We start from the raw sequence: 19,584 nt of genomic DNA, 5'->3' as shown, positions 1-19,584 counted from the left end.
GCGTGTGCCCTGACTGGGAATTGAACTGCGATCCTTTGGTTCACAGGCCCGCACTCAATCCACTAAGCTACACCAGCCAGGGATGCTAATACCCTGCTTTTGATACTAAATGGAGGTCGAGTCAGACGTTGCTCTTGGGGATCAGGTACAACAAAAACTTTCTAATGTCTTGTCAATGTCCTGTGAGGCTATAATTGATCAAATTATTTTTATTTTACTTTATTATTTTATTTCATTTTATTTTACTTTAAAGTTGGCCCAGAAACTAGGGAGCCATCCTCTCTCTTTTAGAATTTTTTACTTATTGATTTTAGAGAAAGAAAGGGAGAAAAAGAAACATCGACGTGTTGTTCCACCTATTTATTTACATATTCATATATTGCTTCTCGTATGTGCCCTGACCGGGGATCGAACCCACAACCTTGCTGTATCAGGATGTCGCTCTAACCAACTGAGCTACCTGGCCAGGGCAAAAGTTTTTTCAAATACATGATTATTTTTAAATGTTCTTGTGTGAACCCTCTAAAATCATCTTTTGTCCCCCAGTGCAGGTGACAATTTGAGAGAAATATCCACCCAGACAAATGAGCCTCCCAGCGCTGGGCACCTCGGTCCAACCTGCGCACAGAGCTCCCGCTGGCCCGGCTGGCCCTCGTCGCTGCCTCTGAGCAGAGTTTCCTGGGGAGCGTCCTCTGTATTCGTTCAACATACCATGCCCACCAAGGGCCAGGTCCCACTGCGTCCACTGCCTAAAGTGTGCGACCCTGGGCAAAAGAACGCTGATCTCCACGAGGGAGCGGGATGCCAGCAGTGAGAGACTCGTTGTGCTGGGCTCGGTAAAAATGCTCGGAACCGGTTCACACTGCTGTCACCATTGGGACGCGCAGGCCCCACGTTGCCAAGTCAGGAGATTTTCAGGGGAAGCTGGGAGTTTTGATGTGGCATCTAGTTTCTGAAAGTGGGCTGCTAATTTAAATTTTAAAAATGGCCCAAAGCTCTAGAGTCCAAACTGAACACATCATTGGTTCAAGCGAGGCCCAAAGGCTGGGAATTTCTAGCCTTCGTTCCAAGACTTTGCGGCCACTTGTGGAGCCTATTCATCTGGCATTTGTGGCTGAGAGTCGACTTTGGGGCAGCCGCTGGCTGGGGCTGGCGAGGGCGGAGAAGCCCGGAACTGCTCCAGTGGAGGCGCGAACCAAGGACAGGGCCCCACTCGTCCTGGGGGCAGCTGTCCAGGCCCAACAACCTTTGTTTGATTTCAGCGTGGACTTCATTTCAACTGGAATCCAGCAAAAGGCTGGGGCCTACAGCCTGCCTCAGGTTCTCTTTTTCTGCTCTGCCGTTTCCAAATGCTCCAGTCCTCGATGTTCAGGTGCCCAGGTGGGCCTTTCTATAAAGTGTAAAAATAACCTGAAGAAATTCACTCCAACTTGCCCAGCACTGGTTAGCTCCTCCTTCATCGTTCAGCTCTCCAATGTCCCTGCTTCATGGGGGCCACCTGGACCACCCAAACTGAAATAGCATCCCCCCAGGACATCATTCCTCACTGCAATGTTCCTTATGTTCCTCACTGCAATGACCGTGACCAGTAATTTTTTGTTTCATCACTTACTGCTCTGGCTGCTGCCATCTTGAGAGCAGGCACAGAGCAGATCCTATCTCATGGACTCCCCTGGACAGGGCCTGTTCTCAAAGACTATCTGGGGAATAAACAGATGAACGAATAGAGGTGGGCAAACAGAAGTGGTAGAATAAACAGATGAAGAGCTGTATTTCATCTTTATGGCCCAGAGATGCTGCTGAACCCCCTGCTACTCAGTGGGCAGGAACTGTGCAGGGACATATTAAAGACATTGTCCCTGACCTCATAGAGCTCTTTAGCTATTCACCCAGGTTCTAGATGCTTCCAACAACCAGACTGTCCTGTGATAATATAAAACTCCATTTCCCTCTGGTCATCTCCTCTTCCCTGAATCTCACCCACGCAGATCTCCATCCACAGTGGGGAGGGAAGAATGGTGTCATGCCTCGAACCCTCCTACACATTTGGGTCACTCACAGTGAACTCACACTCCTTGGCTTGCTTCAGCTCCCCGGGGGGAAGCCCTTGATGAGGACAGCCTGGCTCTCCGGGCAGGACAGCACGTTCTTTGACCAGAGCTAGGATGATATCCTGGGAAGAAAAGGGGTGGGTAGATCAGTGCCCAGGGGCCCTCACCTACTCAGCCACCTTGGCAAGTTCTCTTTCTCAGTCTGGACCTCAGGTGAATTTAGGGAGCAGCTGCCCCACCCAATACCTAAGAGTCTGAGTCTGCTGTGATGCCCAGAGGCCTCCAGAAGCACTTCTGAGGAGTGGGCACAGCGACTGCATGCGGGGTGCGTGTCTGCCATGTGCCAGGTTGGCTGGGTCTCATTTACTCATCACTAGCACATTATAGGTTCATACTGGGGTGGCCTTCATTTTACCAGGGAGGAAACAGGTACAGACAAGAGGACAATGATATATGTGCCTAGGGTCACAAAGGGAATAAGAAGTACTAGCTAATTTTATTGAGCCCTTCTTAAGAGCCAGGCAATCCACCAAGCCCTGAAGAATGTCATCTGACCTTCACCACAGACTCCTGCTGTGGGTCCAGTTGCTCTCCCATTTCACAGATGAGGACACAGAGGCACAGGGAAACAAAAACAGTGGCCAGGTGGGGAGCTACAGCCTTCTAGGCTCCTCAGCTTCCACAGGGCCTATCCAGGAAGTTTGTCCTACTGTGCCCCCTTCTTCCCTTTGCCCCTGCACCCAATGAATTCTACTGTGGGCACCCCTGGAGCATGCTGTCATGGATTTTCAGGTCCTGCTGGGTACTGCGCTGGGCATCCTGCAGCAGCAGCTGGCCAGCCCCACAAGGCAGAACCCACACTTAGTCACCATATTCTGGCACGCTTCCCTTTGCCGCAGCCTGGGCTGCCCATCCCAAAGATGATATGGGGGAAAAGATGTCTTGGGTGTCCAGGGAAGGACAGGTTGGTGCCTGTAGGTCAATGGCACTGATGTGATTGTGTCTGCAGTGCACGTCTTTGGGAACACTGGGCACAGGTCTGCTGGCATACCCACTTGGCCTAGGATGGTACCTGAGGGTGTGTACTGAGGCCCAGGGGTGTATCCAGGCATGGCAAACATTAGTGTTGCTGTGGGTTCCATGAAAGCGAATGTGCACCTGATTAGACTAGGTCCCTTGCATGTGGCATCTCCTTCAAGTGTCACAATAATTGTCATCCCATTTTACAGTTGAGGGAACTGAAGCTCAGATAGGGGCAGGGACTTGCCCATCCCGCAGACTCATCCATACCACCTTCCCCTTCCCTCACTCTGGTGCAGCCCCAACAGCCTCCTGGCCTCCTTTCTACCCCTTGAGCTTGCCAGCTCACTCCCTCTGCTGCTGTTCCCTCTGTCTGGGAAACCCCTGCCTCACTGCCGTTTGGCCAAAGTTCACCCATCATTCCCTGTGTGGGAACCTGATCCCTCTATAGCAATGGCCATGTTCAGTGATGACTTTGCCTGTTTACCTTTTTTTTTTTTTTTTGCCTCCCAGCCACTGTACTACATGGAGGGCAAGGACTATTTCTGTCTCACTTGTCCTTGCATTTCCAGTTTAGAGTTCCTAACATACAGTAGTGAGTGAAGAGCAAGTTAGTATCTACAGCTACTGGACACATCTATGGGGTATTGTAGTTTATGGTGCAACTTTAGTGTCTTGCTTTCCTCTGCCTTTGCTTAGCCAACTCCTATGCACGGTCCAGTTTAAACCTCTCTTCCCTGAGCCCTCAGAGCCACTGTGCTTTTCCTGTGACATGTCCAGAGCTGTAGGCACCATTTCCTGAGACTGTCTCCTCCACTACACTGTAATCTCCAAGAGAACAGGAAGCTGGTTTGACACAGTCATCGTGGAGCACCCTGATCAGCACAGCAGGCGCTCAACTGGAAAACTGAATGGCTACCCTGGGAGCACGCTCATTACTAAGGTGTGGGCAAGGAGCGTGTGCACACCTGGTCAAGTGAGGTGGGATATCTGTGTCTCCCTCCTGCCCTTCACAGCCTCCTTTCCTTCCCCTCAGTAAACCTGCCACCCCTGAGCTGTTACCCTTCTCCTGAGGCCTCAGGGGCCTGCCCATGTGCAGCAGCTTGGACTTGCACAGGCACATCCAGCCACGGCCTATGGGGCTGTCGCGCCACGTCCGCTCAGGTTCCGATCCCTCCCGGCTCGGCTCAGTGTCACGTGGGTCCCTGGCCCAAGCCTTTAGCAAGAGGATGGAGAACGCCCGCGGCAGGTAGACGAAATGAACTCCGAAGAGAATCCGGTGGAGCCGCAGTGTAGCAGCGCCAGTGAGGCCTCGGTTGCTATGGTGACACAGCCTCCAGGAACTCACTTCCGGAGTGGGGCGGTACACGCCCAGAGCTCCGGCGTAAGTAAAGGTTTCCTCCCTCCCCTCCCAGGGTGCTCTGCGGCCTTTGCACGTTGCCGTCACCGAGGGCGTGTCCGCGCATCAGTTTAGTTTAGCCGCGCTGCCTAAAGCAGTTGTCGGACGCACGAGCGCTAGAATTTAGCTGAGACTCGGACTGGCTCAGTCTCGTGAAAGGTTCAGTGAGGGGCCGGAGGAGGAGAAGGAGGCCGCCATCGTGACCCGGCCCGCCGGAGAGCTTCGCTTCCAGGTTAGGCGCAGGCGCAGACGTGTAAAGAGGGGCCCATTAGAAAGCAGGAGAACTCAGAGGCGCTTCCGAGTAGCTCTAGTCAGGATCAGTGGCATTTCGGACTTTCGACCTCTGGATCAGGGCCAAAGACCCTTCAACGCGAGGGCAGCTTACCCGGTCTGAGGGTTGCGGACCTCAGGAGAGACTAAAAAGGACTCGGATTGAACCAGACCCGAACCACCGACCCTTGCCTATGGCGGCCTTCGTAAGTATGAGGCGCTGTTCAGGGGCCCACGACGGCTTCTGCAGCCCTTACTATACTGCTTTCTCTTCCCGCAGGGCCCCGGCAGCCAGAATGTCACTGAGTATGTCGTTCGAGTTCCCAAGTAAGTCTCTAACCCCACCTCCCACTGCCCCCTCCACCCAAAAGGGACTAAAACCTTTAAGGGCCTTTAGACGAGCCCATCGTGCCCGCGATTCGCCCTCCAGATGGGCAGCGACCTGAAGGCAGGTCTGGAGCTGAGCCGAGGCCTCTGTGGGGCGTCACTGTTTTTCGAACGGAATGAATGACTGAGTACCTTATACGCAGTTCGATGCAGCCCGTGGCCTAGCATTCCCCCTGCCAGGAATGCCTTTTCCCCAGCTGTCACTCTGCGGGTGGATTCTTGTTAATCCCCAAATCTAGTTCCATTATTTCCCTCCTCTGAGAAGCATTCCCTGCTTGCCCCGCCTCCTGCCTAGGGCTGAGTTCCCGATTCCCCTCAGTCTTGGTCCTTGTTTCTGCGGGGGGGGGGGGGGGGTTCGGAATATGCATCTGGCTTTCCTGACAGAGTGGGAGCTTCTGGGGTGTTTCAAGCGTCTTCAGCTCAGCATTGCCTGCTACAAAGGGCTGAACCCAGGGTAGGGGTTGTTGAATGATAGATTAAGCACTGCCTTTTCCTGACCATTCCAGAAATACAACAAAAAAATATAACATCATGGCCTTCAATGCGGCTGATAAAGTCAACTTTGCAACTTGGAATCAGGTAAGCCCCGTTTCTGAGGAGGATGAGAACCTGGCTGTGGACCTTGTGGCTGTAATAGTGATCACTAAGACTTGGTTTCCTTAGAGTTAAGAGGTAAATGGTGACTAAGGTCCAGGCTGTGCTGCTGGTCTCTGAGTAAAATTTGTCAGGCCCTGCAGGAGGCCTTCTCTTGAAAGGAGAATATTTAGAAATTGTGCCCATTGACAGGCATTGTTGGCCTAGATTTATCTAGGCAAGGGACGAGGCTGCACCCTACAAATGGTTTCAGAGTCCCCATCATTAGAGGCTCTGGAAAGGGCTTTGGAGGCTGTCTCAGGCCAGCAGGGCTGCTGTAAGAGAACACCAGATAAACCACAGACATTTACTGCACTTAGTTCAGGAGGCTAGACGTCCAAGATCACCAGCAGATCCGGTGTCTGGTGAGACCCACTTTCTGGTTCAAAACAGCAGTCTGGTTCATAGACAGCAGTCTTCTTGATGTGTCCTACAGGCAAGGGAATTTTTCTGGGGTCCTTTTTTGTAAGGGCTCCACCCTCATGACCTAATCATTTCCCAAAGGCCCCGCCCCCAGATACTATCTTGCTGGGGGTTAGGTTTCAACATAGGCATTTTGAGATGGAGACACAAAGATTCAGTCTATAGTAGAAGCCATTACGGGTGTTAAACAGGGATGTTGTAAAGTGATCTCACTGCTGTGGGGTGCCAAGGGCAGGTGAAGCAGGGAGTGGGGAGGCAACAGCTCTGGTCCCAGTGAGCGAAGATGGGCTTGGAGCAGACAGCTGATAAGAAACGATTGGACTATGGGCAGTCCAGAGTTGAGTGCAGAGAGAGAGAAGAAGGCCAGTTCCAAGCAGGTTGTTTTCAGTGTTGTTTTTGTGTCACCACCACTATGATCTTATATTTTTGGTGTTTTTTTTAAGGTTTTATTTATTTATTTTTAGAGAGAGGGAAAGGGGAAAAGAGAGGGAAACATCGCTGTGTGGTTGTCTATCAAACGCCCTGTACTGGTGACCTGGCTTGCAACTCAGGCATGTGTCCTGACTGGGAATCCAACCAGTGACCCTTTGATTTGCAGGCAGGCACTCAGTCCACTGAGCCACACCAGCCAGGGCTGTTTGTGTGTTTGTTTTTTACGGTTTTTGTTTTAAAATTTTCATTTGGAAACAATTTCAAACTTTCAAAAAGCTGCACAAATAGACATAGTACAAAGCTTTTCACATCCCTTCATTCGCCGAGTGTCAACTTTCTAGCTTTTTTTTGCAACGTAGGACGTTGGCTTGGAGTGTCTGTAACTCAGCTTGGGGAGAGTGCAGGGTGGTCTTGGTGTAGGGGCACAGCCTGAGCAAAAGACAGGCATCCTGATGAGGGATTTTGTTTCCTGTGTCCCTCACTCTGTCCCCCCAGGCTCGACTAGAGAGAGACCTGAGCAACAAGAAGATTTACCAAGAAGAAGAGATGCCCGAGTCAGGTGCAGGCAGCGAGTTCAACCGAAAGCTTCGGGAGGAGGCTCGGAGGAAGAAATACGGCATTGTCCTCAAGGAGTTCCGTCCTGAGGACCAGCCCTGGCTGCTCCGAGTCAATGGCAAATCGGGCAGGAGGTAGGTAGTGATGGCAGCAGGTGCCTACCCTCATCTTCCCGCATGCCCTTATTCTGCAAGGTACTCTCTTTGAATTTGTATGCCCCATATGCCCACAGTGTGGGTGACACCATGTCCTCCCTCGTAGGGTTTTTTATTTTTATTATTTTTAAAGAATTATTTATTTTTAGAGAGAGGGGAAGGGAGAGAAACATTGATCAGTTGCCTCTCAGTTGCCCCCAGCTGGAGACCAGGCATGTACCCTGACCTGGAATCAACCAGGGACTTTTCAGTTTGCAGGACAATGTCCTACCCACTGAGCCACACTGGTCAGAGCTATATTATTATTTTTTAATTCTCACCCAAGGGCATACTTACTGATTTTAGAGAGAGAGAAACTTTGATCAGTTGCCTCTGGTACATGCCCTGACCGGGAACCAAACCCCAGAGCTTTTGGTTTACGGGACAACACTTCACCCAACTGAGCCACACCGGCCAGGGCATGCGGTTTTATGTTTAAAGATGAACTGAGCTGGTGCTTGCATAGGAGATCTAAGGGCCAGCATGCAGAAAGCCTAGGCACCTGCCTGGTTCATGTACAGCAAGGGGCCATCTTGAAGGTGATAGGCAGGGAGCAGGCACTCTGTAAGATTGCCTGGACTTTTGTGGGGAAAGAATGTGAGGGCGGAAGCCAGGAGGAGGCTGGCAGTGGTTCATGCCCAAGGAGTAGTCTGGGGGCACATCAGAGGGGTCTGACTGCAGAGCCTGAGCTCTTCACGGCTAATCTAACATATTCCTTCCAGAAAGGATCATGATGTGTATAATGTCGGCAGCCCTGAGCCTGCTCTGCAGGGTGGGGAGCACTGGCCCTGCTTTCCAGGTTTTCAAATCAAGGCTCAAACAGGTCAAGGGCTAGCCCAGGGTCTCCCAGACTGATTTTGCTCGGAGAAACCAGGTAGCTCTGTATAGGGTCCAAGCTGGGGGCATAGGTGGGCCAGGGCTGGTCCCTCAGGGCAGGCTGACACCATGGCTCTTTGCAGGTTCAGAGGTATAAAGAAGGGAGGTGTGACAGAGAACACGTCCTACTACATCTTCACCCAGTGCCCTGATGGGGCCTTCGAGGCTTTCCCGGTGCACAACTGGTACAACTTCACGCCGCTGGCTCGGCACCGTACCCTCACTGCTGAGGAAGCTGAGGAGGAATGGGAAAGGTGAGTGAGCCTGGGCAGGGCCGGGAGGGAGGGTGGATGCAGACCTGTCGTCTCCCGGCTTCCCCAGCAGGGAGCCAGGGTAATTGGAAGTGAAGTAGGTCACCATAACTTTGTGCCTGACTGGGTGCTGGGGACTCATGGTGACCAAGCCAGAGCCATCAGGAATGCACAGGGTCCTGTGAGAGTTCAGGAGGCGGTGACCAAGCACAAACTGGCAGAGCAGGCACAGTGTCCCTGGATGCCTTGGGTTCCCCCAGGCAGGAGGCCCAGGGCTGGATCAACTGCGGGTGTCTGTTGCCTGATACTGGTCTTGTTATGGCCTTCGCTTTGAAGGCTGTTTTGTCTGATATAAGTATTACTACTCCAGCTTTTTTTTTCATTTCCATTTGCTTTTAGTTTGTGTGTATCTTTTGTTTTGAGGTGAGTCTGTTGTAGACAACATATACATACATGGGCCTTGTTTTCTCACCCTTCTGCTACCCTCTGCCTTTTGACTAGAGCATTTACAACATTTACTTCTAAAGTGATTATTGATAGGTACACATTTATTTTTATTCTTTATAACTGTTCCTCTGTTGTTTCTTCCCTCCCTTCCTTCCTCCTCCTTTCTTTTTCAGGACCCTTTAACATTTCTTTTAATAGTGGTTTAGTGGTAATAAACTCCTTTAGATTTTTCTTGTCTGGGAAGCTCTTTATTTCACCTTTCATTTTAAATGATAGCCTTTGCTGGGTAAAGAAGTTTTGGTTGTAGGTCCTTGCTTTTCATCGCTGAACATTTCTTGCCAGTCCCTTCTAGCCTGAAATGTTTCTGTTGGGAAATCAGCTGACAGTCTATGGGAGCTCCCTTGTAGGTAACTAACTCTCTCTAGATGCTTTTAAGATTCTCTCTTTGTCTTTAACCTTTGCCATTTTAATTACAATGTGTCTTGGTGTGGGTCTGAGATTGTTCTTGAGCTGAGAGAGGTGCTGGGATGCCAACCCCATACTAACACCTTCTTGAAGGCCTCGGGGTCAGCTCTCCCTGTGCAGTTTCATGGTGTTTCATGCTGTGTGTGCGTCCCCTGGGGTCTAATTGTCCCTCCTCTCACCCCAGTCATGTCTGGGGTTCCTCTCTGGTGAACACCCAGGGAGGTGCAGGAAGGACGCCAGGCTCCTGGGGAGGGGCCTGGAGCCAGGCCCGTTGTCAGACCCCACTGCGCCCCCACCCTGCCCACAGGAGGAACAAAGTCCTGAACCACTTCAGCATCATGCAGCAGCGGCGGCTCAAGGACCAGGACCATGATGAGGAAGATGAGGAGAAGGACAAGCGTGGCCGCAAGAAGGCCAGCGAGCTGCGTATCCATGACCTAGAGGATGACCTGGAGATGTCGTCTGATGACAGCGAGGCCAGTGGCGAGGAGGGTGAGCTTGGGCAACACCCCGCCCTGGTGGCTGGGGTGGTCGGCACTACTGCCTGAGTTGTGCCTTGGTCTTTATAAAGCTGGCTGAGAGGCAACACAGAATGGTTAATGCCATTGAAAAAAGAATTTCGGTGCAGTTTTTACTGGGAGATGAGAGGCAGGCACAGTATGTCATGCAGGGCCACTTGGGGCAGCACCTGAGTGGGGAAGAGGCAGAAATGAGTGATGGGAAGACCTGGCCTCACTGTTTATTGGAGTTTCCAAGGGAAAGACAAGGCAAGGCAGGGAGATCACTTAGGGTTTGCCAGTTTGAGCAATCCTAGTGGGCTCTGGGGTCCAAGGGTGATTAGGGCAGGGGACAGTGGCCCTGAGTGTGAGATCAGAGAAAGGGTGTGGCCAGGGGTATAGATCCCGGATTGGTTGGTTTGCACGGGGGGAAGTGCACTCCTAGGTAAGCCCTTTGCCTTCTCTGAAGATTGTCTAGCCCTAGACATCTCCCTCTCCGCCCCCCCCCCCCCCCCGTTGTCAAGGACCCCTGAGATGTCCCAGTGTCATCGAATATACAAAGCATGATGAGTGCTCCACTTCCCTAGGTGGCAAAGCCCCCAAGGCCAAGAAGAAGGCGCCAACAACTAAGGTAGGCCGGAAGAAGAAGAAGAAGAAGGGGTCGGATGATGAGGCCTTTGAAGACAGCGACGATGGGGACTTCGAGGGCCAGGAGGTGGACTACATGTCTGACGGCTCCAGGTGAGGCAGGCAGGAGACTGGTGTGAGGCCCTGGGCCAGCCCAGAGGAAGCGCTCACTTGCCCTCTATCTTACAGCAGCTCTGAGGAAGAGCTGGAGGGCAAACCCAAGGTCACCCAGCAGGAGGAGGGCCCCAAGGGTGTCGATGAGCAGAGTGAAAGCAGCGAGGAGAGCGAGGAAGAGAAGCCACCTGAGGAGGACAAGGAGGAGGAAGAGGAGAAGAAGGCACCCACGCCACAAGAGAAGAAGCGGAGGAGAGGTGGGCTTGGCTTTTGAGGCTTCGGCCCCCTCTGCTCCCTCCCAGACCCCCTCATCTGAGCTAGAGCTGAGCTAGAGCACAGGTGTCCGATCCTGACATCCCTTCTTTGGTCCCACACAGACAGCAGTGACGAGTCTGACAGCTCAGAAGAGAGTGACATCGACAGTGAGGCCTCCTCAGCCCTCTTCATGGCTGTAAGGCTCTGCCCGCAGGGTCGGGGGAAGTGGTGTCGGCCTTGGTGTCTGTTTCCAGACCAACATCCCCAATCCTTTAAAATTTGCAGAAAAAGAAGACGCCCCCCAAGAGGGAGCGGAAGCCGTCAGGGAGCAGTTCGAGGGGCAACAGCCGGCCCGGCACACCCAGCACAGAGAGTGGCAACACCTCCTCCACCCTTCGGGCTGCTGCCAGCAAGCTGGAGCAGGGTGAGCGGCCTTCCTGCCCCAGCATGACCTCTTAACTCCTTGTTCTGTTGCTCTGTCGGGATCTGAGCCCCTCGTACCCATAATCCAGGCACCACCCAGCCTGGGGTCCTCCCGACAGGTTCAGCCTCCCAGTGCTAATACTGAGCCCTGCTTCTGCTCCCATAGGAAAGCGGACAAATGAGATAACGGCAGCCAAGCGGTTGCGGCTGGACACCGGGCCCCAGAGCCTGTCTGGGAAGTCCACCCCTCAGCCCCAGTCTGGGAAATCCACCCCCAGCAGCGGGTAAGTTGGCACAGACAGCAGGGGCAGGATGTGGGTTTCCAGCAGGGAGGGCCTCCCACTCACCTCCCCGATCCCCACTGGGCTCCTCAGGGATGTGCAGGTGACTGAGGACGCCGTGCGCCGCTACCTGACACGGAAGCCCATGACTACCAAGGACCTGCTGAAGAAATTCCAGACCAAGAAGACAGGGCTGAGCAGCGAGCAGACAGTGAATGTGCTCGCCCAGATCCTCAAGCGCCTCAACCCTGAGCGCAAGATGATCAACGACAAGATGCACTTCTCCCTCAAGGAGTGAGGGGCTGGCTCCACCCGTCTGCACAGTACATGAGCTCTAGTCACCAGAAGTTCCTGGATCCTTGAATTCACACTCACTGCCATGGGTCCAACTGCCCGTCTGTCTTCCTGCTCCCTGACTCCCAGGAGCAGCATTAAAAAGTATGGGAAACCCGAAATAGCGTTCTCCTCAATTTACTTCTCTCATTCTCCCCTCCCCCCTCTGGAATCTTTAGGTGTCTGGTAGAACTTACTTTCTGAGGTGAGTCCTTCAGTTCTGCCTTGCACTTTGTGGGGTGCAGTTTATCCGCCACCAACACACTAAGTACTTGGTTTCTTTTTTAGATCAGCTGGTTTGTGTTGAGTGTTTTGCCCTTAATGTTTTTCATCCTTTCTTTCACATTTTCATTTTCAGCATCTTGTCTTACAGTTTCCATTATACACACTAGCACCTGAAGCTCACTGGCATCCTGTTCTATCTTCTGGCGACTCTTTAATCAATTGTTTTTGCAATCTCAGATGCGGGAACTGGAGGCCAGCTGGGGGCTCGGTCTGTGGGACTCCTGGGTGGTCTACTTTGCAGTCTAGCCCTTCTAGATGGTTTTTGCCTTTGCTCATACCAGGTGTCCCAGGAGTCCCAGCTTGCGCCCACTTAGGACTCTCAGCCCACGGGCTCTATCCCTCCAGGGCAGCGAAAACCGAAACCCCTTTTATTGTTGACGTTGGCATCTGGGCCGGGTTTTGGGCTCTCTCTCCAGTGATGTTTCTGGGTCTTCAGTTACACGGTGGTTATGCGTTTATTTTTTCCAGCTTTGGTGGGTGTTATGTAGTGGGAGGATTGTGCACGGACAAGAATGCTGCTGGAAGTGAAATTGGCAGCAGGTGCTACTTTTGAACACCCATCCTGAGCGTCTGGGTTTCCATCTTGCCCTTGGCTGGAAACTGCAGGTGGAAAACTCTTCCCCACCCAGTTCCACAGGACTTTGGCTGTCAAACAGGAATGCCTGAGATGTAAGGCTAATTCCTAGGAATGTCCCAGGTCTGTCTGACCTCCCACTCCCTTACTTCCACCAGGCTTTTTTTGGGCAACAGGAAGGAAGCCTTCACCCCTTGACCTGGCAATTTCGCCCCTGCATTTGCGGCCATGTAGACTGGTCTGGGGCCTCCTCATTAGGCCAGGACATGTGCCTCAGTGCTTAGAAGCAGGGCCTTTGGTTCATTGGGACCTAGGTTCAAATCCTGCCTGTGTTTAATTCTTGGTGGCCTTGGACAAGTGACTTCTTTTCCTTCTGAATGTAGTCTCAAGGACTACAGTTAGAACCACCACACCGAATTATTGAAGCAATCCCTGTATGTGGACTTCCAGTCACTTCTGGTCTTTTGCTGATGCAAGCAACCAGCAGTGAATAGCCCTGCGCTTGTGTCTTTGCTCACCTGTGGAGGACAAGTTCCTGAAGCAATTTTGGTTTTTTTTAAGGGATAGGATGTGCAGTTTGAGTAGCAAATGCCCAACTGCTACCAACTTACACCCCACCCAGTGCATGGGGGTGTGCCTGTGTCACACATGCACCCCAGCCACGTGGAAGCAAATCTTGGATTTTTACCAGTCTTGGGTGCCAAGTCTCACTTGAGTTTGAACTCAGTCTCACTGAGGTCGAACACCTCTTCAGACATGCAAAAGCTATTTGACTTCCCTTTGCCCCCAAAGCTCTCCCAGGCTCCTCAGCGCCAGGTACCATGTTGAACACTGACTGTCCTCAGAACCCCATGTGGGAGGGACTTTGATTGGTCTCCTTTCATAGATGAAGGGCAGAGTCACTTCCCAGTGGCTGAAGGGGCTGAGTGTGGAAGTCACTGTGACTTGCAACCGCCTCCAAGACCCAGTGGGAGTCAACCTCCTCTCTCGCTCTGATGCTGGGGACACCAGGACAAAGCTGAGGTCTTATGGTCCTCAGGTGGGACTTCTAGAGACTGGAGTCTTACAGGGTGAGCTTCCTGCCCCTTGTGTCCCAGCCTTTGGCTCTGCTGAGGCCTCTCCCTTTTCCTGTTTTGACACTGGCTCAGCCAGGCCCACAGACATGGGCATGATGCTTAATCCTCCAGGCGGGAACCATGAAGGAGGAGGCTCCATTAGCCAATTCACCTGCCAACCCACCTCTTCCCCACACATACGTCTGTTCCACCTGGTGCCCAACACAGGGGCTCCTGAGCCTCAGCACCCTACCTGAGTGGAGAGGGGGACCCCACTGGGGGACCCACAGAACCACCCCCCACCTCTGTCTCCAGACGGCAGGTGGGGTGGGGACCCTGGTTTCTCACCCTGGGCTGGGCCCTGGCTGCCTCCACAACTCCCGTAAATCAGGGGATGGAGGGAATGTCGGAAATGGGTCTGTGGAATGTCTGGGTGTGGGGGTGAGCCCTTAACTCCTAGAAGGACAGAACGAGGGGCAGAGGGAGCCAGCCTGCCTAGGTCTGAGGATATGGGAGACTGGCCGGTGGGGAACACGGGGCCCTTGTGCCCATGCAGCAGCCGGCAGTGAAGAGGTTATTTTCCAGTCCAGATGAGAATAAATTGAGGGTGCAGGGCATCCCCTACCCTCAGGACTTGCTCATCACAATGGCCACAGGAAGAGTCCTGCTCGGCTCTCTGCTGCTCCTGTCCCTGCCGCTGGGCCTTGGCAGGGACCCTGGTGCTCCAGAGGCTCTGGTGGTGGAGGGAGAGCTCTCATCTGAGCTAGCAGCAGACATGCGGACCTGGAGGCCACAGCTGGGTAAGGAACCGCAGGACCCTGTGTGATTCCCCAACTCCTTTCTGGCCAACCCTTGCCCCCAGTCAGCTGCCCCTTGTCCCCTCCAGGTGCCCGTCTGCGCAGAGCCCCGGCTGGCCCTTGCCAGCTGTGGAGCTTGGCCCTGCCGGTAGCAGATCTGGGCCTAGGCTATTCTTCAGAGGAAACGATCATCTTCCGATACTGTGCTGGCAGCTGTCCCCAAGGTGCCCACACTCAGCACAGCCTGACGCTGGCCCACCTGCGGAGCCAGGGCAGAGCACGTGGTGGCCCTTGTTGCCGGCCCACCCGCTATGCTGACGTGGCCTTCCTGGATGACCACCACCACTGGCAGTGGCTACCCCAGCTCTCAGCGGCTGCCTGTGGCTGCGGTGGCTAAGAGTGCCTGGCCTGGGGCCCTGCAGCCACACCAGGAGTCCCGACTTATTTACTGGAGACTTGGATGCTGAGATGAGAAAGTGGAGGCGGCACCCAGGACTGCCAGCAAGGAACACAATAAAGGAAATTTCCCCTGAGACCTCGTGATTTTGTGTTTAGTGGGGTGCATGTTGACCCTGCCACCTTAGCTCCTGGTTGGTGGGCAGGTGCATCCTGGGCTTCCTTGTAGACCCCAGCCACAGCAAACAGCCAGTGCAAGGAAGGCTGCCTTGTCCATTCTCTAGCTTTATTCACAAACATGTCTCTGAGAAGCTGGAAGAAGGGCCTGGGGTCAGCAGGCTGGGGAAGGCTTCCCAGGCTCCCCTGGCCTCATCCCCTCAGGGAGGGAGCGGCAGATGACAGAGATGCGTCGGCCCCGTGGAACCCGATGTTCCCCAAAAAAGGACTCTTCATCCCGAAGGATCTCATGGGAGAAGTCATAACGGGCTGAGTCTCTGAAAGAGAAAACAGGCTGTGGCTGGGTGGGGTAAGGGTAACCCTGTTCTAGGTTGAGTGTCTGCTGTGTAGGGGATGATGGTGTTTGCTGTGAGGACTGAATGAGAGATGGTGCTGGAATGGCTGGCTAGTTTCTGACCAGTGACTAGTGGGGCGGGGGCTCCTTGACTGGCAGTACCTAAGGATGTACAGGGAGCCTGGCTCCAGCAAGAGTTCTAGCCACTCTCCCGGCTCCTGGGTATGCACCAGCCGCATGACACTGGGAGACAGCAGGGACAGGCCAGCAATAGTGGCTCCGCAGAACTGGAAGAGGGCACATGGTGATGGGTCAGGCTTTGGCCCAGCTGGCCCATCCCCAGCTGGGAGCTCCAAGATGCTGGCCTCTGCCCACCTTGACACTGTCCACGTGTGGCTTGATGTAGCCCTGACGTTCCAGGTCCAGCACGTGCACCGAGGACAGCAGAGTCTGGTCTGGGCCAAAGGCAGCTGCCTGCACACGCTGCAGGATGGCCCGGCTTGCCTCTGACCAGCGCGACTTTTCTGTCTCTCGGAAGCCATGGATTGCCTGCATAGAGCTCAGGTCAAGCCTGGAAACTCCGTTGGGGGAGGGGAACAGAAACCGAGAGGGAGTCGGAGGGACAGAGCGTGGAGCAAGGGTCTGGTTTTGCCGGCATGACTCTTGACCTCGCCCTCAACTCACAAACTTTGTCATAACTAAACCATAATCCTGGGTCTCAAATCCTGCCCCCTGCCCCACTTAGTTTGGCCTCAGTCTTTTGTACCCAGCCTTGGGCTCCCATTCAGCACCAATTTCTGCCCCCAATACTGGCCCCGTCCCAATATTCAATTTTGAGTCAGTCTCCGCCCCCAGCCGGTGACCCTTCCTCATCTCGTTCCACCTCTTTCCTTAACCTTGGTCCTGCATCCTAAACACCCCCTCAGTTCCGGCTCCTGCATCCAGGTACGTACGGCTCTGCCCTTCATCTTCTACGTGCTTTCTCTGCCTCCAATGACCCCAAGCTTCAAGACTCCGTCCCTATTCCCTAGGTCCTGCCCCAGACGTAGCCCCGCCCCACCCAGTGCCGCACTTCCTCGGCCCAGTCCCCACTGTGGCCCCGCCCCGATAGCCCCCAACCTAGGTACCGCCCTCATCTTAGCACCACCCCATTCCTGAGCTACACTCGCGTCGCGGCTCCCAACGTCCCTGCCTCCGCCTCTAACGTGGCTCCGCCCCCGACGCGGCCTCACCGCATCCCAGTGGTCGAATTCGTAGCGGCGGCGGCGCAGCTCGGGTTCAATTTCGCGGCTCAGAGTCTCTTCCTCGGCCGCGCTCAGGAAGCCAGGCCGTACCACAGCCGCATCCCGCAGGCGTTTCAGCACGGCTGGGCTCGAGCCGCGCACCCAGCTAGGCCCGGGAAATGTTCTCAGTGCCAGCCACCCGCTCCCGGCCATAACCTCGGAGTCCGGGAGTCGAACTTGTCGGGGTCAGGGTGATGCCCCCACCCCGGAGCCTTTAGGTGCGGCTGCGCCGAGTCTCTCTAGCGATTGGCTTCCTTGCCGCCCCGCCTTCTCGCTCAGGGCTACTGGTCTGGCTCGCCCACTCCAGCTATTGACTCTTCCCAGGACCCGCCTCTTCTCCCGCGGTATAGGCTCTGTCCCTCTGTAGCTTAAACTATTGGCTGTCCCGCAAGTCCGTTTTCAGGGGCGAAGGCTGGAGCTGGCCTAGGGTAGAGGTTAGGCAGGAGTAGATCGTAATGGACTTGGCGGGGACTAGAAGTTGAGGGTGGCGAACAGATTGAGAGGAAGGGGTCAAGGGAGTCAGGTCAGGTCCCGAATATGGAACCAAGTTTCCAGTTAAGGGTTGCCGCCAAAGGTCAAAGCCAGGCATCCCCCCATTTACCCTTCTCTATGGGATTATTCCCACTCGCATACAAACAGGCTGGTTCTCACCATATAAACAAAATAAACTCTTCATGATAGAATTGGTATCACTGGTACCATTTTGTAGCCTTTATTGGAATATATAGGGGATCTAGACAAGGATTTCGTCTGCTCCTAACCTGGTGAAAAGAGGGACAGCTGGACTTTGCGTCTCCTGATGGAAATTGAGTACACACCCCGAGCTTAAGAGGTCATCACTTGCCAAAAAGTGGGCCCTGAATCCAATTAGATTTCTCTAGATTTATACACCAAGTCACAGGAAATAGGATAGATGTCACCACCTTTCCTGACCCAATCATCAAAATCCAAACTGCAAGTCCACAAGACAAGCAATGCTGTTTCTCCAACAAATGAATCTCAAGAAAAAAGAAGAAAAGGAAAAGTTTGAGAGATCGAGGGGAAAACTTACAAGAGCCTTAGATAAACAGTTGTTGCAAAAAGCTAGAAAAAAACTAGATTGGGTATTTGTAAGTATTGTAATTTTTGTATGTATTGATATTTGGACACTGGTTGGATATTTGTAAGTATTGTAATATTTTTAGGTTCAAAAGTGGTATTGTGGTTGTCTTTTTAAGGATCCCCTATCCTTTTAGATATACATATTGAAATATTTACAGGTGTAATGAATACTGGGATTTGCTTTAATGTAATCCAGGGAAATGGGAGACAGGGAGGGACAAATCACATTTAGCCTTGATTGGTAATTGTTGAATTGGTGTTAAGGGGTCATGAGGCCTCATTATCCTATATTTTCTACTTTTGTTTATATTTAAAATTGTTCAGAATGGAAAGTTCAGCCTGATATAACCAATGAAAACAGCCAAATTAAAAAGCCCTCTGGGCCCTGGCTGGAGTGGCTGAGTTGATGGGTGTCCTCCCACAAACCAAAAGGTCCCAGGTTCAATTCCTGGTCAGGCTTTGGGTTCAGTCCTCAGTCAGGCATGTGCAGGAGGCAACTGATTGATGTTTCTCTCACATCTATGTTTTGCTCCCTCCCTTCCTTCCCTCCTCTCTGGGATCAATAAAAAGGGTGGCAGGGGAGCAACCCTTTTAAAAAAACACGAAATTCCCCCCGATTCTCTGTCAGCTCCAGCCCCCATGTTCTCTGCTGTCCTTTATGGCAGATTTTCTTAAAAGACTTGTCTGGCTCCAGTATTTTCCAGCCTGTTTTTTCTGGGCCCCCACAGCACCAGAAGTACTTATTTGAGACCACTTATTGACGTCCACTGTGCCAAGTCCAGTTGCCAGTTCTCAGCCTGGCCACTAATTCATTGACAAGCTGATGTCTCCTACATTATTTCCAACCCTGACCCCAGATTGACCCACCCCCTGGGATGTCTGAGGTTCACCCAACATTGAACATGACGTCCAAAATCAACTTCTGATCGCGGCCCCCAAGCTGGATCCTCCCAACAGCCTTCCTGCCTCAGTTAACAACTCTCCAAATTTATATTTGCTTTGGGCCATGCCTTGTAGCTTATGAAGATTACTTATCAAATCTCATATCCCCCCTGTCAGCCCTGCCTTTATTTATTTTTAAAAATTATTTAATTTATATATATATATATATATTTTAAAGGTTTTATCTATTATTTTTTAGAGAGAGGGGAAGGGAGAGAGGGAGAGAAACATCAATGTGTAGTTGCCTCTCACATGGCCCCCACTGGGGACCTGGCCTGCTCCCCAGGTATGTGCCCTGACTAGGAATCGAACCGGCAACCCTTTGGTTCAAAGTCCAGCACTTAATCCACTGAGCCACACCAGCCAGGGCAGCCCTGCCTTTAAAACCTGGCTGGGCCCTGACTGGTGTGACTTAGTAGGTTGAGCATTGTCCCACAAACCAAAGGTCACTGGTTTGATTCCCTGCTGGGGCACGTGCCTGGGTTACAGGCCCGGGCAACCAATCCATCACATTGCTGTTTCTGTCTCTTTCTTCCTGCCTTCCTCTCTCTTTTAAAAATGAATAAATATGGCAACCACCATGTACTTTCAGGCAACCAAGTTAGGGGCTGCCCCTTTTTGCCTGGACCCTGGAATTGAACCATGGAGCAGACCCACAGCTAGTCCTGTTACCTCAGCAGAAATAAACCTTTATTAATGTGAAAAAA

General features: G+C 52.8%; 3 protein-coding genes across 4 annotated transcripts; 2 read left to right on the top strand and 1 right to left on the bottom strand.

Moving 5' to 3' along the window:
• The first annotated feature begins 4,488 nt into the window (after positions 1 to 4,488).
• Positions 4,489 to 12,055, top strand: GTF2F1 (general transcription factor IIF subunit 1). 2 transcript variants are annotated; one of them, XM_037165322.2, is made up of 12 exons: positions 4,489 to 4,946; positions 5,021 to 5,067; positions 5,634 to 5,706; positions 7,111 to 7,304; positions 8,324 to 8,494; positions 9,711 to 9,895; positions 10,488 to 10,641; positions 10,720 to 10,898; positions 11,019 to 11,092; positions 11,182 to 11,320; positions 11,486 to 11,603; positions 11,694 to 12,055. In XM_037165322.2, exons 1-12 carry the CDS (start codon positions 4,935 to 4,937, stop codon positions 11,896 to 11,898), a joined length of 1,551 nt encoding a protein of 516 aa, XP_037021217.1. In that variant the 5' UTR covers positions 4,489 to 4,934; the 3' UTR covers positions 11,899 to 12,055. The 2 variants fall into 2 exon arrangements, with proteins under 2 accessions (XP_037021217.1, XP_037021216.1); XM_037165321.2 differs by having other exon boundaries at positions 4,490 to 4,946; positions 10,717 to 10,898.
• Positions 12,056 to 14,493: 2,438 nt separating this feature from the next.
• PSPN (persephin) lies at positions 14,494 to 15,041 on the top strand. The gene is made up of 2 exons (XM_037165191.2): positions 14,494 to 14,647; positions 14,734 to 15,041. Exons 1-2 carry the CDS (start codon positions 14,494 to 14,496, stop codon positions 15,039 to 15,041), a joined length of 462 nt encoding a protein of 153 aa, XP_037021086.2.
• A 264-nt stretch (positions 15,042 to 15,305) lies between these two features.
• ALKBH7 (alkB homolog 7) lies at positions 15,306 to 17,067 on the bottom strand. The gene is made up of 4 exons (XM_037165380.2): positions 16,784 to 17,067; positions 15,927 to 16,100; positions 15,714 to 15,838; positions 15,306 to 15,534 (listed from the first exon to the last, which is right to left on the bottom strand). The coding sequence occupies exons 1-4, from the start codon at positions 16,985 to 16,987 to the stop codon at positions 15,372 to 15,374; spliced, it is 666 nt and encodes a 221-aa protein (XP_037021275.2). The 5' UTR covers positions 16,988 to 17,067; the 3' UTR covers positions 15,306 to 15,371.
• Positions 17,068 to 19,584: the final 2,517 nt, after the last annotated feature.

The sequence above is a fragment of the Artibeus jamaicensis genome, unplaced genomic scaffold (genome assembly GCF_021234435.1).
Source record: "Artibeus jamaicensis isolate MK-2021 breed Jamaican fruit bat unplaced genomic scaffold, CSHL_Jam_final scaffold_537, whole genome shotgun sequence".
In the NCBI taxonomy this organism is placed as follows: Eukaryota; Metazoa; Chordata; class Mammalia; order Chiroptera; family Phyllostomidae; genus Artibeus; species Artibeus jamaicensis.
Note: the sequence above shows the minus strand (reverse complement) of the source record. Positions and strands in the feature narration are given on the sequence as shown.

Coding starts and splice junctions, on each gene's coding strand:
- ALKBH7 (XM_037165380.2), bottom strand. CDS start 16,987: ATGGCCGGGAGCGGGTGGCTGGCACTGAGAACATTTCCCGGGCCTAGC. Junction 15,839..15,926: donor CACACGTGGACAGTGTCAAG/GTGGGCAGAGGC, acceptor GCCCTCTTCCAG/TTCTGCGGAGCCACTATTGC. Junction 15,535..15,713: donor GGCTCCCTGTACATCCTTAG/GTACTGCCAGTC, acceptor TTTCTCTTTCAG/AGACTCAGCCCGTTATGACT.
- PSPN (XM_037165191.2), top strand. CDS start 14,494: ATGGCCACAGGAAGAGTCCTGCTCGGCTCTCTGCTGCTCCTGTCCCTG. Junction 14,648..14,733: donor GACCTGGAGGCCACAGCTGG/GTAAGGAACCGC, acceptor TGTCCCCTCCAG/GTGCCCGTCTGCGCAGAGCC.
- GTF2F1 (XM_037165321.2), top strand. Junction 9,896..10,487: donor CGAGGCCAGTGGCGAGGAGG/GTGAGCTTGGGC, acceptor CCACTTCCCTAG/GTGGCAAAGCCCCCAAGGCC. Junction 11,093..11,181: donor CCTCAGCCCTCTTCATGGCT/GTAAGGCTCTGC, acceptor TAAAATTTGCAG/AAAAAGAAGACGCCCCCCAA.